Source organism: Dromaius novaehollandiae, chromosome 5, assembly GCF_036370855.1.
Source record: "Dromaius novaehollandiae isolate bDroNov1 chromosome 5, bDroNov1.hap1, whole genome shotgun sequence".
In the NCBI taxonomy this organism is placed as follows: Eukaryota; Metazoa; Chordata; class Aves; order Casuariiformes; family Dromaiidae; genus Dromaius; species Dromaius novaehollandiae.
The window spans coordinates 30,717,468-30,735,858 of record NC_088102.1 but is presented as its reverse complement, the minus strand read 5'-3'; the positions used below and the strand labels follow the sequence as shown (position 1 = coordinate 30,735,858).

General features: G+C 37.6%; 1 protein-coding gene across 3 annotated transcripts in view; it reads left to right on the top strand.

Moving 5' to 3' along the window:
• AKAP6 (A-kinase anchoring protein 6) overlaps positions 1 to 18,391 on the top strand; it is a 289,951-nt gene that overhangs the window by 247,978 nt on the left and 23,582 nt on the right. For all 3 annotated transcript variants that reach the window (XM_026095076.2, XM_026095075.2, XM_026095073.2), the window contains exon 12: positions 11,673 to 11,888. In XM_026095076.2, coding sequence (XP_025950861.2) covers positions 11,673 to 11,888 — 216 coding nt within the window. The remainder of the gene's footprint in view (positions 1 to 11,672; positions 11,889 to 18,391) is intronic.

Here is an 18,391-nt window from a genome sequence, read left to right as displayed (position 1 = left end):
GAAGTCATACAGTAATATACCTTATGAAAAAAAGATAGGATTCCAAAGTCAAATGCAGCTTGGTGCCATTTACAAAGGATTGAAGTGAACTCCAGCTGAATTTACATGACCCACCATCCCAAAGAGCACTTCTGTAGAGCACTTATATGAGAATCCAACCTTTTGGTGCTACACGTCTTTACAATAAGGCTGCTGTACGTATTTTTTTGTCAAAAATGTGGTATTTTGGCCCTAACTCCAAGAAGTAGAGATGTCTTATATTTCAAATTTCAGTTTAATATACTTATTACTTTCCAGGAAAGTTCTTTTTGTGTTTCCATAAGACCTCTCCATTAAAGGGAACAATAATATGAATTATAATTCCCATTTAGAACTAAATATCCTATCTGAGATAGCAGTTTTCATTCCATCATCCTATTTTGCCTGAGCCTTGAACTGTGAATTTCTGAGTTTTATTACTTGCTACTTCGTTTTTAAGCAGTCAAAATCTCAAAATTAATTATAAGTGCTATCTGATTATCTAAAACCCTTTTTCCACACAAATCATTTCTGCCTTAGGGCTGCCTTTACTGGCTATCATTGGGAGAAAAAAGGGATACAGAAGATCTAGCCACAAGAGATGGTTAGATCTGGTACGCTGTGGGTTTGCACAGATGTGTCATAAAACATCTGCATCCAGTTCGAATTTGGTAGTGGCAGTAAGCTTCTGGATGAAGACTAGGGGGTGGGGAGGAGGTTAGAAACTATTATGTTATTGTAGTATGATCTTGTTTTTATTTTTGCATTGAGCCCTGAATTCAGCTGAGCTCAGATATGGCAATGCACTGAATCCTCTGATAAGAGAGAATGGCCTGGTGGCTATTTTTAGACTACTAGTTCATATTTTACTTTCTTGTTTTCTCTCTTTTTGTGCACCATTCCCTTATTTCCGATTTACCAAGATGATTACCCTGCAGTCAGCATAACCATATGGTAGAGGCAGGATAAAACAGGCAAACTTTAGACACCTGCAGTGTTGAGATTTCTGTCTGAGTTTTCTTTATAGTAATTGGAAAGAAATAAGTATTTCCAGCATGCAATTTATCTCTGCTGTTTTAGACATCTGCCTATAAAGGAGATGAACCTCAGAATGCCTGCTTCTAAATGACCAGCTCAGATGTAGACTTCTCCATTAGATTAGCTCAGTCCCATTCAAGGAGTCAGCAGGAATACCGTTAAGACTTGAGCATCTGGAAGGTTTCAAGACAACTGCAATCCCAACTCAGAAAGATTGACTTCTAATATCCATGAGGTTCTCCCACACTAAATACAGGCTTATTTCTTTCCCAAAAGAGTTGAGCCCCAATTTCCCTCTCAGTCCTCCTGAAAATGCAATAGGGTGCTTGTCTGAACCACTGGCCTTCTTGTTAGCTACAGCTGGTCAGAAGGAAGCAATGGGGCTGAGACACACTCGTCCCTGTCTCCCTTACTGTACAGGGATGGTCTGCATTTAATTCTCATGGCATGAGTGGGCATGTGAGACTCAAGGTCTGACTCAAGCAGAGTAACACAGAGGACATCCTGGCTTACAGAAAAACTGTCCACTGCAAAATAAAACCTGGAATTTTGTTATGGCAAATGGCTTACAGTTCCTTTTCCACCCTTTCTCATCATGGACATCTGCAGATTTTCAGCTATATTTCACATCTCAGTCATGGTGTCTTGAAGAGTCAGATATGTGGAAGTGAGAACAGGTAACTTGGCTTCTTTTGAGAAAACATTCTTAGTTCCAACACTTGTTACTGTCAACATCTCTGAAGATGTAATTGTTTTTCTTCTTTGGACCCACCCAAGTGACTCCTAGAAAATTCTACTGCTTGTTGTCCTACTATGGGTCTCTCAGCTTTATTTCTTTTGTTAGTGATAGCATATAGAAAAATAAGTACAGTCTGGACTGGAAATATATGAGAGCTAACAAAAATTCACTGTACTATCTATCTCCGTAAAGGTCCACTTTGTAACTACTGCCTGTGATTATAGTTTGGTTGTCTATAACTGCCCCTTTGGAGCCATAGGATTGCATTCTCAGGTGCTAATCTCTCCAATATTCGTGGATTATTGATTTAATAATGTTCTGTGGAGCCATTAAATACTACTAAGGAGTTTTTTCTTTAAGTGGTGGATCACTGACCTAGCAGACTGTTTCCTAATTTTGGCCTCAGTACCAGATAGGTTTCCCAAGTTTCATCTTTACATGTAAGATAACAGATCACCTTCCCAACAGGGAATAGTTTTACAGACCATATTAGTACCTGGTATTCACGCCAAAAATCAGTGCATACTGCCAGGGAACCCATTGATTTCAGCAGAATTATTTGAAGGGTACAGTGTAATTCAGTGTGAGTAGGAATATGAGTGTAAAAAGAACAGGCCTTCAGTATACATTCTGAAGCATTATTGCAGTCCTTATCAGGTATATTAGGTATCACAAGTATGAGATGTCAGTCAGGAATGAGATTTGCAGACTGGCAACATATTACTAGAGACAGCAGAACAGTGTGGATTATACCTACTGCATAAAGTCAATGGAAAAAATTAACTGTGTATGTAGATTCCTTCACAGAATGATTCCCTTACTGCACTGCTAGGAAAGTGCTGTATTTCCTCATCTCAGACTAAAACTGAAGGCTTGGCCTCTAATCTGATGGATTTTTTTGTGCTTTTCACCAACTGAGGGCAATGCATTGTCAGTTGTAGTGTACCAACTTTCCCCTTGTCAGTGATGCTTATTTTCCCGTTCAGAGCACAAAAAAGCAACCTCATTGTGTTCTCTATTTTAAGCTTCACTGAAGGAAAGAAAGCATGTTTTCTATCCTCTTGTCTTTCCTGTCTGGTCTCCTTATGCCAACCTGTCTGTCCGGGCTGTGGAAAGTTCATTAATCTGAGTAATGAGGAGCCTTTTAAGAGCATCATACATTAAGAGTCATCTCATCCAGACCTGTGGGTTTTGGCAACCCTTAACCTTCTTACTCCTAATCACAGTTCATCTTGACCACATCACCTGCTTCTGTCCTCACCTCTAATTCCAGCCTTGGCTGTCCCAAATATGTCTTCCTAATTTGTACAAGAAGCAAGTTAATGCCAATTTAAAACTTAACATATTTGTGCAAACATTTGCATAAAACTTATGCAAGTAAGATACTGCCTATCCTCATGGATGGATGAATCTACCTCAGTGCAATGCTGCCAGGCTCTGGTTGATTGTACTGCAAGTAACTGTCCTTGTTGAGGACTTTTAGTTTTTTCTTATGCTGAAATCAAAAAGTGTGTATGTATTTATGATTAAGATATGGCAAAAGAATTAAAATAATATTTTTATTTAATGACTAATCCATTCTGGGGTGGGTTATTTTATTTTTGAAATAAGATGAGGAACACCATTTCTAGAAAAGCCTGCTTGTTGTCAGTGGCATATATGGATACACATGAAAGCACCATATCTTTTTCTCTTTTTACTCCTGAGCAGATCAGGCTGTACATTTTTGCATCCAGGTTAAAATTGCTTCCCAGAAACAACAAAGGAAACAGAGGAAATCTTTTTCCTTACTCGTTAGATGTGTTTATCTTCCTGCCACTCTGCGGTACAAAGCCTCTGAAAAACTGGTCTAATTTGTTTTATATTCACTGTTTTCCTATAAGAAGGTAATACCAATGAACTGCAGGATGCTCTTCTCCTGTCATTCAGAGTAGGATGAACTTTCACCACAGTTTGGAATATATCAGGGCCCTTGCACAGGGACAACCAAAATGCATTGGTCTACCATCTGTGGGGAAACTAGATTAAGAAAGGGAGCAAGTACAATATCAACATCTGAACCTCAGCCTGAGGGTTACAGGTATTGACATATCTCCATGCAATGAAGTTTTTCCTTTGCAACTTGTTAGATGGCTCTGAGGCAGGATGCCAAGTTAACAGTTTTAGCTATTCATTAAACATGGGTGAAATTCACGTACCTAACTCTTTTCAGCCAGTTGAAGAGTTTCTTTGCATCTTGCTTTTGATGTTTGTTGAGAGACTTAATTTATTTCAAGCTTGTATATGTAAGTGAATTCCAACAATTGGAAGTAAAGTCCAGCCCAACTTATGTCTCACTTGATACTAGAAGATTTTTACCTGTACCTTAAGTTGTTTCTTCTCCTGAATTTCAACCTACGTTCATTTAAGGTCTGCCAAGTGTAGTGACCTAGCAAAAATTTCAAATTTGTAATGTCCACTACAGGCAAATGAGTTTTGGGGGGTAACGTGCTTCAGGATTCATTACAAAAGCCAAACACAGCACTGATATTCGTCACACCTGTCCGATGCTTTCCCTACTTTTATTTTAGCATTAGGGAGGGGGACAGTGAAGGGGAGCTGACCTGACAAATTGTACCACTTCTTTCAGTATTTTTCTTTTGGATCTGTTTCTCTGGAAGGAGGTTCTTCCCAGACTGAATGAAAAGAGGACGTGAACTGAAGGCATTTAGAAATAAAAAGAGAACCAGATTAGAAAAATGGATCCTTCTTCCATCATCTTTACTCCTCCATCCAAATGACTTGGCTTATCACCTAGAAGTTAACCCCAACTTTGCAGTGTACAGTAAATAGCCCTAAAATATTTCAGTGTGAAAACAAATTTAATTAATGCCTGTGTGAAACACAAAAAAAAGGCTTGAGGAAAGGTACTTTGTAGTTCAGTAGGGAAGATGCATTTACATCCAACACTGTTTTTTCTCTCATTTTTCTAAGTTACCTTCCTGTAATTGCATACTAGTTTAGAGTTAAGATAGGAGCATCTTAACAATAATGGGCACTTTTTTAACAGATTATTGCCAAAAATGCATTCTTTATTCCAGGGAGACACTGTAATAGATACCAGCGCTTTAGTAATGATACAAGCAATCTGTAAGCTATTATAGTTTCTTTTATAGTAACTTAATCTTCATATTGTTTTATATGTCTAGAATTTTAATAGTGTTTTTAATTTATGAAGAAAAGTATGTTACATATTACTAGTTACATGCGAATATGAGCTAAGTATCAGACTGCTGGACTGTGTTCTTACAAACAAATATTTTAAAATACTTAAACCAGCATAAGGAATGGAATGAAGAAATTAAAGAATGTCATATAGATATAATAGGAACTTCCATGGAATGAGCCCAGAAGCATCAATTCTGGATAGTTACTGTTTTTTAATCCATGTATTGTGCTTCTAGAGAAACATGAGAAAGAACACAGGTACTATTAGAATGCTATTTTGAAATAAATATTTTAAATAAATATATTTACCTAATTAATAAATTTAATAGCATTATTGATTGAAAAAAACATAAACACAAATTTTGTTGTACTTTTTTATAGCTACTGAACTGAGTGAGTTAATATTTAACTGAACAGTGTTAGGCACTTAATGATATGTAGAGTATAAGCTTCTGTATAGATTCCTGAAGCTAGAGGAAGAAAGAAATATTTTTTTCTATAGTTCTTTGTCATTTTTTAATGTGTATATAAAGGAGAAGTTTATCACTAGAAATCTGGACATTTTTCTAAGAAATATAGTGAGCTGTGCTCAGACTTGTCAGAGAAATATTGTAATACTTTGCTATGCAGTGAGCTACAGAGAGAGATCCTTGGTGTAGCAGTTTCATAGTTCTAATGCTATTAAAAGTATGGCTTTTAAATAAAGAGAACCAGTTCACTGTTTTGAAAGAAGTCATATTCTACTTTAAACTGTCATTCTGTGTTTCTGACTTGCAATTAGATGATGTTTCTAAAATGTCAGTCCGAGATTCTGTTGTGACCATCATCGTAATAAAATGTGACAGCAAAGATATTATATCAGTACTTTTTCCATAATTAGCATTAAAGTTCTCTCAAGGGTTAAGCAGAAAAGTTGTAGAAAGGTTTTCTTTCCATTGAATGGTCCACAAAGCCTTGTGCTTTTAAAATCTTTTAATATAGGCAGGACTGGTGACAACCAGGAGACAGATCTATGAGCAAACCCGTTTGGAGAGAATAGTTTTGTGGTGTTTGATGTATGTTACGTAAATGAGCTTATTAGGACTCTCATCTATTTTATTATTGGTGCCCAATTTAATAGAGGCATTTAAAAAACAATATTTCTGCCTGACTCCTTGAAATGAAGAAGATACATTGATATAATTGAGAGCAAATGATTGCATGTTGTGCCATTTAATCATGTCATTTTTCAATTGCTGTTTTTTGCACTTCACTGCATACTTATAGAATATTTAGCTTCAGTATAGATTAAGTCCCACAGTTTGCAACTGAGTAGAGTTCCTGTATTAGCTGACATTTTCTTTTAACCTTGAAATCAACAAAAGCACCCAGGTTTGCCAGTATTTTTCTAAAAGATGACAAGTCATCATTCATTTCCTGTCTTTGTCATTTGGCTTTTTTATTTTGAGGAATTACTTTCTTACTGATATTTTTGAGGAATTACTTGTCTTCTTTTTTATTCACTAATAGAAATTGGTATTTTCACCACGTGTCCTGTAAGAGTAAAATTTGAAATACAGGGAAGCATCACCCTGGACAAAAGGTGTTCCAACAGGCATTGCCATTTCACAGAAAATGCTGAGAACTAAGTTTTACCAAAACTTTGTAGACGTACTGTTTCCTGTTTTCCCCATATTCATGTGTCAGAGACGTTAGCAATGACTCTTCAGGTTTTGCATTAGCTCTGTTGAAAGCTGAAGTGCTGCACTAGCCAAAAAGCACATGTAAAAGGGTAAATTATTTTTTTTTAAGAGTTGTAGTTTGATCATTGTCGTGAGAAGCGCAGCTTCCATTTTCAGATTTTGCCTGAATGTCTGTGTATGGTTGTACTAAATAACAACAGTTCCACCATTAGCTGTGGGCAACAACTGGTGCAATAGGAAGGATATAATTCCTTCCCTCCCATACACACATCTTGTAACAAGGAGAAAGAGTGAAACCATTAACAGAACAAGCTTAGGCAGGAACTTCTTTTCAGAGCTTGTAATTCCAGATTTATCTACAGTGGAGCTTCTTTTGCTTTCCTAAGAACATCTAGTATTGCCCATAGACAGAAACACAACATAAGCCTAGAAATAGCATTTGCCTCAAAATAGCTCGGCAGTTCTTCTGAACCTGAAAGCACAAAGAAAATCTATCTGTGTAAGCTAATGTTTGTCATCTTCCAGCCACTTTTCAAAGCTCTGGACACCTCTACATGGATCTTTAATATTCCTGAATGTAAAGACAGAAATGGGTGAAACAACTTTAGACTCCATACAAATGAATTCCACGACTATAAGCCATAAATGGTGCTACAGAAATTGTATCTAAACATTTTGTGTGGTAGTTGCATGTGGATTATGTGGATTTAAGCTAAACTGAGGTGACTTTTAAACTAATTTTAAGCGCAAGTAGTCCCACTGAATTCACTGAGAATCTTAGTTATATTAAACAATTAATATTAAATACCTCCTCAAGAACCTTGATGTAACAGTGCCTCAGTGGCCAACTCATTTACCATGTTGTATGAGAAAGCATGCTTCACCTCGTTGTCCTTCAATCATGCAGAATAGGCAGTGCTGCATAGCTCAGGCGGTGATATACTGCACAAAGGCTGAGGCATGGGAGAGGATTGGGGCTCGAGGGGCTCTAATATTCCTTTTCTATGCCTTCCACACTCTCTGGCACTGCCTACAGCTGCACACATGTTTCTGGTCATACGCCATTCGCTTAGGAGTCATGCAGCTGCGCAGAACACCTTCTGTTCAGATCATGGCTACTTCCATCCCCATAGATAGTGCCATTAGCCCATGGCTTGGAAGGAGTGTTTGATGTCATTCCACTCAGCAGGAGCTTTTCCAGATGATTTAAGGCATGATATTAACAAGCTGTGAAAGTAGTTTCAGCTAGCCCTTTCTAGCTGTGCAGGTGATAGCTTCAAAGCACTGAAAATAGGAATAGGCAGAGGGAAGAAAAATCTCCCAAGATTCTGACAGCACGGACAGGAATCCACAGTATGGGAAAACATGACTCATAATAACATTATAATGAATAACACCTCAATGTTATCAGGGTATCTGTTAGAAAGCAAAGGATTCAGACACAAGGTCAAGTTCATACATGGCAGCTGCAGTTACTCTGTATGCTCTTAGCCTGCAGCAAACAAAGTCAAACACGTTAATTTAAGTCTCACTGCAAATGATTTAAGTGAATGTGTTTCCTTCACATTTGCAAAGGTTTGGAGTATATTTACAGTTACCACAGCTCAGTTGACACATGATAATGTGAGGAGCCACAATCAAATGTATCTGATCTCTTAATTTATACTTCAGCAAGACTTTCACACACAAGAGCCTTAGTGAGGCTCCTCAGTCTAGTCTTAGACCAGCTCCCAATTTTCTGATCTGTCAAGTACCAAACAGTTTACTATAGCAGCTGTAGAATATCAAGCCCAGGCCTCAGCAGAGATATTTATCAGCTGTACACTCTATCAGAAAAATCTTGTCTTTGCTTGCTTTCTTTTCCTCTTTTATTTTCAATTAATCATGAATTATAGCTGTTAATTCACAATGTAGAATGTAACTTGCAGAGACGACTGTGGTAGGCCGGCAAGCATACTTTGCATGTACAATTGCCATATTGACAGGTTTTTATATTTATATTTTAACAGCTGCAGAACATGAAGGGATATACAAAGCTATGAGATGTCATGTCATAGGATACAGGCAATTACTGTGTCCCTTTAGGACACTGTACAACAGACCATGGTACTGCTTCGATTCACTGTTGCCTGTATTATTACACAGGATTTAAAGACGTCTCTACGTGATTAAGTTCTCTGGCTTTTAAAGTATTGCTATAGTCAACCCTTTCAACACACGGTTATATACAAGCACTTCATTCTTCTCCTGTTTAATATTAACCATAATATCACGTAATAAAATTGAAACAAAAGTGCCATAGGCCTAATTGTACTGTCATGGCCATGTAAATCAGGAATAGCTTCAGTAAAGCTAGTGTTATTATGCTGGTGTAAAATTGACGTAAATTAGAGATGACTTGGGTCCTGTAGCTCTGCTTTCAGCTAATACAATGTAAAGGCCTCACTTAAACTCCCATATAACAGCTTATGAATGAAATACTCCTTATCTCATCATATTATATGGTATTGTATCAAAAATGAACAATATTTATAAGGGATGACATAATCAGATAGATAGAGGTAAGAAGATAAGTTAATGTTATGGGGCCAGATTTTGAGCTCTGTTGACTTCCATGAAGTTAATGCAGATCTACATAGATTTAATTGACATCAGTATATAACTTATCATGGCTTTCATAACACTGAACTGCTTAGCTGTTGTACGGTGTTAAATAAGAACCCTGACTTTATCCTTAGGTAGTTTTTTTTCTGATGTGATGTTAGGCTAATGAACGGCATCAGAAAGGAAATGTGTCAGATGTGGTGCTTACATCAAGAACTATGTAGGAAACTAGTAATGAACCCCTGGAAAATAAATAAGGGCAAGTTCAGGAAACATAAGTGAAAATGCAGCTCTGGTATAAATTGAATAATAAAATTCCTGGTCATATTTTGCCATAAATAGTGGTTTGGGAATTTGTCATTCACCTTATTTAAAATTCAGAAATATTAAAGGTACAGGGTTCTCTCATTATAGAAATAATAGAATTCCAGCTATTACAGAGTTAGGGTAATTTAAATAGCTATAGAATGCATTATATCAATAAGTGGAACATCTGTATGAAATGTCCACCTGCTGATATACTACTCAGTGTACTTTACAATGAAATGCACTTAATCATTTTCAGACGCCTTCTAATGAAGCCTGATCGGGATTAACATTTTGAACACAAATACGTTTAGGCATTAAAACTTCTGCTCTAAATGAGATTGCATTGTCTTGTTTACTCTTGTTGATTAATAAGCAATCTGTTAACTGTTAGAACAGTCCAATTGTGCCAGTGAAAGTAGATTAGTAATTCAGCAACATTTGTGGGTATAATTGTCATTTCTCTTGAAGACTTTGAATAAAAAAATCACTTGCACGCTGTCCGTAGGCAAAGAAAAGATACATATTTTCAGATGTGTGTACCACTGTTTTCCTTTAGACTTTCAGCTTGGGGTTATTGATGAAGCAGATACTTCCAGCAGCAAAATCCTGCTTTGACATACAACACCTCTAAGTATAACTTCCCATTTTTAAAGCAAAACTGAAGTAAAAATCCAGAACTTGAATTCACTGTCTATATAATGTTATTCTTTTGCTAAAAAAATTCAGGAGTGCATGTCCTGTTTGTTTATCAGTTAACACTTGTGAACAGATTCGAGAGAGGTAGTGGCTTTTCTTTTTGCTTATTGTGATTAACTGGCAGTTAGAAGGCGAGTACCCTGTCTTCAGAAAAGATGATCATTGAGATTTTCTCACAGGGTCATGCACTTTCATCTGTGGCATCCCACAGAGGGAAACAGATGTTGGCAAGTTACAATTTAAATTATCTGGAAAGCTCCCATGTGCGGAGCGCAGTCCTGGTTAAAGTTAGGAGTAGCACAGGCCTGTGATAGTAGCTGCATACTTGAACCCTGCAATGCTCTGAAGTTTCAAGTCTCAGAAGCTGGGCTAAAGCAGTCATACTCATAAGCATTTGCACCTTGTGTAACCCAGCTTTGTAGATATTATTGTAAAAAAGGTATTATGAGTTAATAAAAATCTTGATTTGGTGTAAAACGAGTATAGTGTGATTGTGTTTGTAGATAAAACCATGCTCAAAAGCACCCCATGCCATCAAGTGCTTCTGGGTGGTAGATCTCTCTTTAGTTTTGGCATGGAGGAGGCATTATTTATACTGCTATTCGATGAGATTCTCAGGGAAATTATGTAGGTTTCTGGAGTATAAACAGCAGGTCCTGACTCCCACCAATACTCAGCAATGTTAGGCTTAGTGATTGCTTCCCATAATGCAGCTCAGGTCAAACTGCATTCTTTGTGGCCATGGAATCTGTATGATGAAATAAATGCAATGAATAACACATCTTTAAGAAGGATGCAGTTATAGTATTCCTGCAACATTTACTTGAATATAGAACTATCCTGGAAGTATTTTATGATAACTAAAAAGATCTATAAAGAATTTTATACCAGCCTCTCTGCTCTTCTTCCTTAAGGTTTCTCCGCTGACAAGGTGCATATGAAACATAATTTCTATTGATTCTTCTATAAATATATATATATTCTGATTGTAGGAATATAATTTTTTTCTGTTTTTTCCTGAACAATTTCTGAAGTTGATTACTGTCAGGGTACCTCCTTACAGATTTGTGTCCCTTTTGAATGGAAAAAGGAAGAATACACCAGTCTACACCATAAAACTTTCAACATTATTGAGACAGTTAGTTATGTATGCCATTTGTTTGAAGAAGACTGAAAGTAGCTTTGCTTCTTCTGTGCTATTAAGATTGTGGTTATCTGAAAATAAAACACTGAGCTTTGACGCTAAGCATGGGAATTTATGGAAGAGCTGAAAAACTCTTGTAAGACAGAGATTAGGCATTACTAAATATCAGATAATAATTAATGTTTTCATTTGGCAAGTATTCCACACTGACGTCTGTCACCTCTCTGTCCTGCAGTCCCTTTGCTGTGAGATCAAACAGAGACGTCGCGGGGTAGCCTCTGTGCTGCGATTATGCCAGCACCTCCTGGACGACCAGGAGACCTGCAACCTAAATGCAGATCACCAGTCCATGCAGTTGATAATTGTAAACCTTGAGAGAAGGTGGGAAGCCATCGTCATGCAAGCTGTCCAGTGGCAGACAAGGCTACAGAAGAGACTGGAAAAAGACTCGGTAAGTGATGCTTGCTTTAAAAAGATCTTACGTCATTTGACTTTCTGCGTGGGAAACATTTTTTCAGTGCTAGGCAAACACATTCATTTCAGTATATTTTCTGACTGAAGATGCCATTTCTTGTCTTTCCTGAAAACAAACAAAGCAGTACTCTTTACAAAGCAATGTGTTCTATGGACACAGCTGATTGAGAAGATAAACTCACAGTATACATGTCCTGTTGCTGGATTTTTAGTCTCATCATATCCGATCCTGTAATGTGAACAATCTTCTCCTGTTGAGATCAGTGTAAGCCAAGTTGCTCAGCACCTAACAGAATTGGGCCCAGAGTCATCTTTCATCAATTGTAAATATATTTCAGAAGAAATCTTTACTCTGTAAGTGAGATTGGTTTTAATTACCATCCCAGCAGTAGATGTGTATTTCACATAAAATGCCATGGGTATGTGATGAATATACAGTTCTGTGTTATTTGAATCTAAAGAAAATGCATTAATTTGCTTTTATCTCAAGGAAAAGATTCTTAAGAGGCAAAATAGCATTCTGCTTAAACCATCCATTAAGTGGCATAAATTAGACAGGTTTCCTCAGCATAAAACCATATTAAAATGCAGTATCTACATTTAAACAATAAACCGTAGGGGGGACAAAATAATCCCTACTGTAACACCATTGACTGTAATGGATGAATTGGCTCAGCATGGTTTGTGCCACTATCATAATGCTGAAGTGTGTATACTGCAGCTACATTGGCAGCAGTGGTAACCCTATGTAATGCATATACTGAAGAGCCTTGATGAGATATGGGAACAAGTGACATATATTTAGCTTACGTAATTTTTACGTTTATATCCTGCAAATAAAAAAAAAATGCTTGATATACATGCTTCCCGAAAATTATGTAACTAACACTGAAATACTGCTTTTTGCTTCGAAGTAGTCAACTGGTAAAGCAAGAAGAATAGATAATTGGGGAGAGTTTGTTAAGTCCTTGAAAGTTTGATCTGGTTAGGAGGAGTGTAAAAAGCTGATGAAGCCATGTGTGATTGTATAAGGATATAGAGAAAAGCAAAGATTACTTTTCAGCGTTTCTTTATACATGTCTGCGGGAGAGGGAATTATGTCTTGAAGAGGCCACACTGGAGGAAGTTATTGGAAACAACCAGAAAAGATCAGCCTAGAGCTTGTGCTATATGACCAGAGGAAAAAAGACAAATCTTAATGATGCTAAGAGGGAAGATTCTTCTCACAGGGCTAATAAGAGAGAGATGTAAGTGTCACAGCTGCTGTAGATTACCAGACTTGAGTAAGAGGTTTAACGATGATATTGACAGTACACAAGGAAAAGAGGAGATTTGGGGGAGGAAAGAGCAAGAATTACATTTTGACTGTGCTTAGTTTATGGGCATGAGAAAGGAGATACTTAACAGGCAGAAGAGTGGGGTTAGATGCATGGGAGCCATCAGTTCACAGTTGGGATCTGCAGGTATCTGGACATATATAATCATCTAAAAAGAAGAAAGTGAAACCAGTAGGGAAGAAGTCTTGTTGGAAAGTCCTGTCAGGAGCAGGAGATGAAGAAAGAAGTATTAGCAAAGGATTCAGAAGAGGTCAAAGACAGATCTAGAGAGCAGAGAAATCCAAGGCAGTAATTTGTTGAGAAGGATGATCAAGCGGTGTCAAAAATAAAACAGAAAGTGGTAAAATTAAGGTTATGAGAAAAAGAGAAACTTCAGTGGAATGAAAGGAAGAAACAGAATTAGAGAGGATCCAGAATGAAGCTGAAGAGAAACTGGTGCTTAAACAATATATTCACATTTAAATGAGAAGAAAGTGAAGAAACAAAAGAAGACAAATGCCATCTCACCAGTGGCAGAGAGACAACATTCTTGAGTTCTGGGTAATGAATGTGGGAGAGCAAGAAATGGGAACAGAAGTAAGGGAAATAGCAGTGAAATAGGCTGGCAAGTGAATGGATTAGAACATGAATGTAAGACTGAGGAGCAGAAAAGATTGTTAAACAAAGAAAATATCACAGTAAAGCTTTTAAACGCTCTTGAGAAATGTTTGTTATGTTTTTGTAATAGTTCTATCTTTTGACTATTTTTATTCGTATTGCTAATATATTATATCAATAGTAAACTGGTGGTGAGTGCTATGGAACACAAAAGGTTTACTGAGGTGACCTGCAGTAGTTGAATTTTGGACCTGCAAGAACAGGTGTACACAGTACTATGCAACAGTCCATACCAAAAAGTGTTTCTCAGGATCCTGAATTTTGGCTGCTGGAGGCTGAGTCTCTACTGAGTCTATAACTCCCCAGAAGAGATTGGGTAGGGTTTCTACTATGTTTGTCCCTTAGAGGAGATACCACAGAGTAGCTGAACTGACTTTTTCATCTACAAAACTTATCACTGTTGTAATAATTATAGCTGTTCTCCTAGGCCTGGAGGAGGAGGAGTTGCAGTTGTGAGATAGCCCAGAAAGTGCCAAGTGGAAGTCCACGTTACTGCAGTGAGAGCATATTCTCACCTTTTGCACGTGAGCAGCTGCCATACAGAAGCAGTTTGCTGTTTGTAGCTGCAGTTGCTCTAAATAAACTGTTACGTGCTAATTAGAGCTTGGCGCTGCTCTTGCAGCCAGAGCGAAGTGAGTCTTGTGTTTCAGTTTGGGATTGCAGTCGATGGGGAGTTGAGGCAGAGTGAGGGTACGAGTGCTGTGCGTTGCTTGATGTCAGAAGGCTGTGGAACTTCACAAGCTGCCTGCTGCTTTGTTCCCGCTTTGCCTGAGGCAGTCTGGAGTTATTTGCTGGACTGAGCTGCCTTTCACAGGGCAGGGGGTGTACCATTCTCTCTGCTGAGAAATGGCAGCCATTAAGAGCTATGATGGTGCTCATTTAATTTTCATGGTGGGCTGTTTTGTTTCAGAACCTCTCATTTTAGGCTTGTTTTATGATAATACGATTCTTTGAAGTACGTCAGTATCTACAAGTTTCTCGTGTTGATAAAACTATTTGTATTCTCAATATCGAAAGATGCCCCTGCCCCAGCCACTGCAGAATTCAGGTTTCTTTGTCTTCCCTGGCCCGAGTTGGCATGTTCTAGCCTTCCTTTTCACTCAGTTCCTGTGTAGTCATTTCTTGGGTAGGTACCAGGATTGTTTCTTCTGCTTCCCTATCTCTCTACATTTGATGGTATACCAGTCTTGGCACATAAACGGTATCCCTTGGTAACAAGTCTTTATGTGTGGTTGCCCACAAAATACTGTAACTTATGAAAACAAATGAGATGTTTTTATGCCACGATGGCATCTGACTCCATCATGGCATCTGACTTGCTGACAGTAAATAATATAGCCCAAATGATTACATTGCCTTAGAGAAGTACAAGAGTCACTTGCACCTTCTTAATTTGTGCACTGGGATCTTCCCTTGTCCTGTTTCTCTCCCCTGTTACATTCAGTCATTTATTTGGAACACTTACAGCGTTGCAAAGTTATGCTAGAACTGACCACAAAAAGCTTTTACGTTTCTTTCAAATTGTTTTTCTTGATGTTTTTCAACCTTTGCAATAGCAAGCACCATAAATTTACAAATAACAAGAGATTAACATGTACTACAAACACCTGAAGTCTGGCAGAAGATGCCCTTCTCATGAACCAGAAATTGTGTCTAGAAGCTTAAATTCTCAAGAATCACCCCAAAAAGATGAAATGTGATTAGATTCAGTTGGTGAACCTAGCTATAAAGACCGTGATATTCCCAGAATGATAAAAACAAGGATTACATTTAAAAAAACTGTAGAACACTTGTCTGTTACTGGAAGTTGTTTTAATCTCTTCCAGCAAAAGAGGTTTTTATCTCCCCCATCTGTTTTTTTGTGGTAAATCCTTTACCCCTAATTTATCATTCCGTAGTTGGCTGACATAATGTTATCTGTCACCTAAATTTTAGCTTCAGAATTACACAGATGCCTTACAGTTTGCCTAACAAGACCCTGTTGGCAATCATCTTAAAAGAAAAAGGAGTCTGTCTGGCAATAGCAACAGCAATAGCAGCAATCTTCAGTTAACTAAACCCAAAACTGCAGTCTAAAATTCCTGTTCAACAGCTGGAGAAGCTTTAGGTCGTGAGGCACTTTTCTTTAGAGGATCTAGAGTACTTTCGGTAGTTAAAGGAGGATTTGGGACAGACTCGATCATGATTGTGTCCACAAGTTTACCACAGCTAACTGGAAGTGGGAATATGTAATTTGTTTTATGTTAGTTTTTTTAATCTTATGCTTAGCCAATGATATACTCAATCTAATTTATGCCTTTAGCCTCAGTGGATTATTCCAGCAGCCACAGATGTTGACACCTTGGGGATGCACTGTCCATGTCAGATATGTCTCCACACAGGGAGCCACAATGCACTGAGTGTGGGAATTCACTTTTCAGTGTGGGAGAATCCTCTACCAGCCCATGCTGTTGTCACTAAGACTGTTTTATCAATATTGGAGTACATAAAGCTGTTGTATTACTGTTGGTGACAGGGAGCCAAAACAGTGTTTTCTAATGGATTTTATTTCTTATGTTGCACTCCATATTCCTACCTTCCTGCTGACTGGAGAAACTGCTTGTTCTCCAGACTGCATTGAATGAGAAAGGAGATCTGTTTTTTGGAGCAGCCAATCTCTTTTCTTGTTTAATAGAGAGAGCTAATTATTGAAAGGACAGTATTAATCATGCTTTTAAAATGGATATTTTGAGCTAAGATAATTTGAGTTAAGGTGTCGTAATTCTCACATGGTCCTGAAAATGTCTGAAATATTCATGCCTTTGATCATTTAAGTTCACTCCCATGCTTCATGTAAATTTTTTTCTCATTTTTCTTTTTCTCCTGAGTCATCCTATGTGTACACTACGCTGTATGTCCAGCAAAAACCCCATGTGTATTGGCTTGAAAGTATGCTGTACATCCAGCCACATAATTGAAAATAATAAGGCCACAATAAATGGGATGGCCTTGGGGTATAACACCCAAGGGATTCAATTGGTGTCGCTTTGCATCAATGTCCATGCATCATGGTAATTGAGGTAACATAACCAATTACCACATTTTAATTAGAGTTGTAAGGACTTGGGAAAATCTGCAATGGTGAGACAGCTCACTTAAAAAAAAAAAAAAAAAAAAAAAAAAAAAAAGAAAGAAAAGAAAAAGCGCCTGTCTCTTTACCACAGGCTTGTTTCTTGGGTGCTTGTTTCTTAGAAGGGAAAGAGCCTACTTAAAGCACTGCTTAGGATTTTTCCCAGCTTCCTCTTGGTTTCTTTCTTTATAATGCACTTTGAAAAACAAGTTGTTTAAAAATGCTATATTGCTTCTGCTCTGGTATCTTTATCCCTTTTCTCTATTCGTCTGTTTCTCTGTTGCCTTCTGGAAAAGAGAACTGTTTTTAATAATGCTGGGAATGGTGCTAACTGAAGTCTCCCCCTCACTTCTCTATATTTAATTCACTGGTGCAATATTTTTTCAAGCCATGGACTGATACTTGAGCTAAGCTTAAAAAAAAAATTAAAACCAAAGAAACCTGCCTACAGAGGTGACAAGTGTATTCATTATTATTCAGTTATTTTGTTAGGAAGCTCCACTAAACAAAAACTTAGTTTCTGAATGATTCTAATTTTATCACAAGCCATTATTTTGTCATGTTGGATCTAGCTAAAAATCTTGCATAAGAATTTAGAAGTTCAGCAAAAGTGCCTGATACAACAAAGTGCTGAGAAAAGATTAAGTTAATTGGCTGAGGAGGGCACACTGAATGTTGTGAAGTGATGAACACCTCTTACATGATCTAGCTCTCACAAGTAATTATTTAATGACTTATGTTTAATCCGTTACAAATTGTTTTTTCATTATCTATCACAAGTGACTTTTGTTTTGATACTGGGCTTCTTTGTAGTAAAGTGTACAACAGTACAATCTTGATTGCTTGTATTTGTTTCTGTCACAGTCACCTTATTCTAATCATTCTGTTTCAACACTGAAAACTGCTGGCTTCAGTGCTTGCTTAAAACACATTTTTCTTTAAGTGGGTGAATATATGACTGTAGAGCCTGTGTATATAACTCTCTCTGAGCTCTGTGTACTCTTGAAAAAGACCTGGCCAAGAAACATGTCCTCTTCTCAGACAGAAGATACGAGGCTCAGCTGAGCAGGTGATGAGAAGCACCAGATTGCACCAATCTAATGGGTGCCATGTGTTTTTTGGCTTCTAAGTGGCCTTGCATGCCTGATTTCAGACCTGGAAAAGTTATCTGTAGGATCTAAAACAGGGCTACTTAAATTTTTCTTGGACTTTAATTGTAGATAATAATAAATCCTGTATTTCTCCTGATTTTCTCAGGGAACAGCCAGTTATGATGCAGCCATCATGGCAGTATGCAGTGTCTGGATGATATGGCAAAACTGAAGGTAGTGCAACTCTTGTTGAGCAGATCTCGGTAAAAGTTAGCAGACTCAGAAA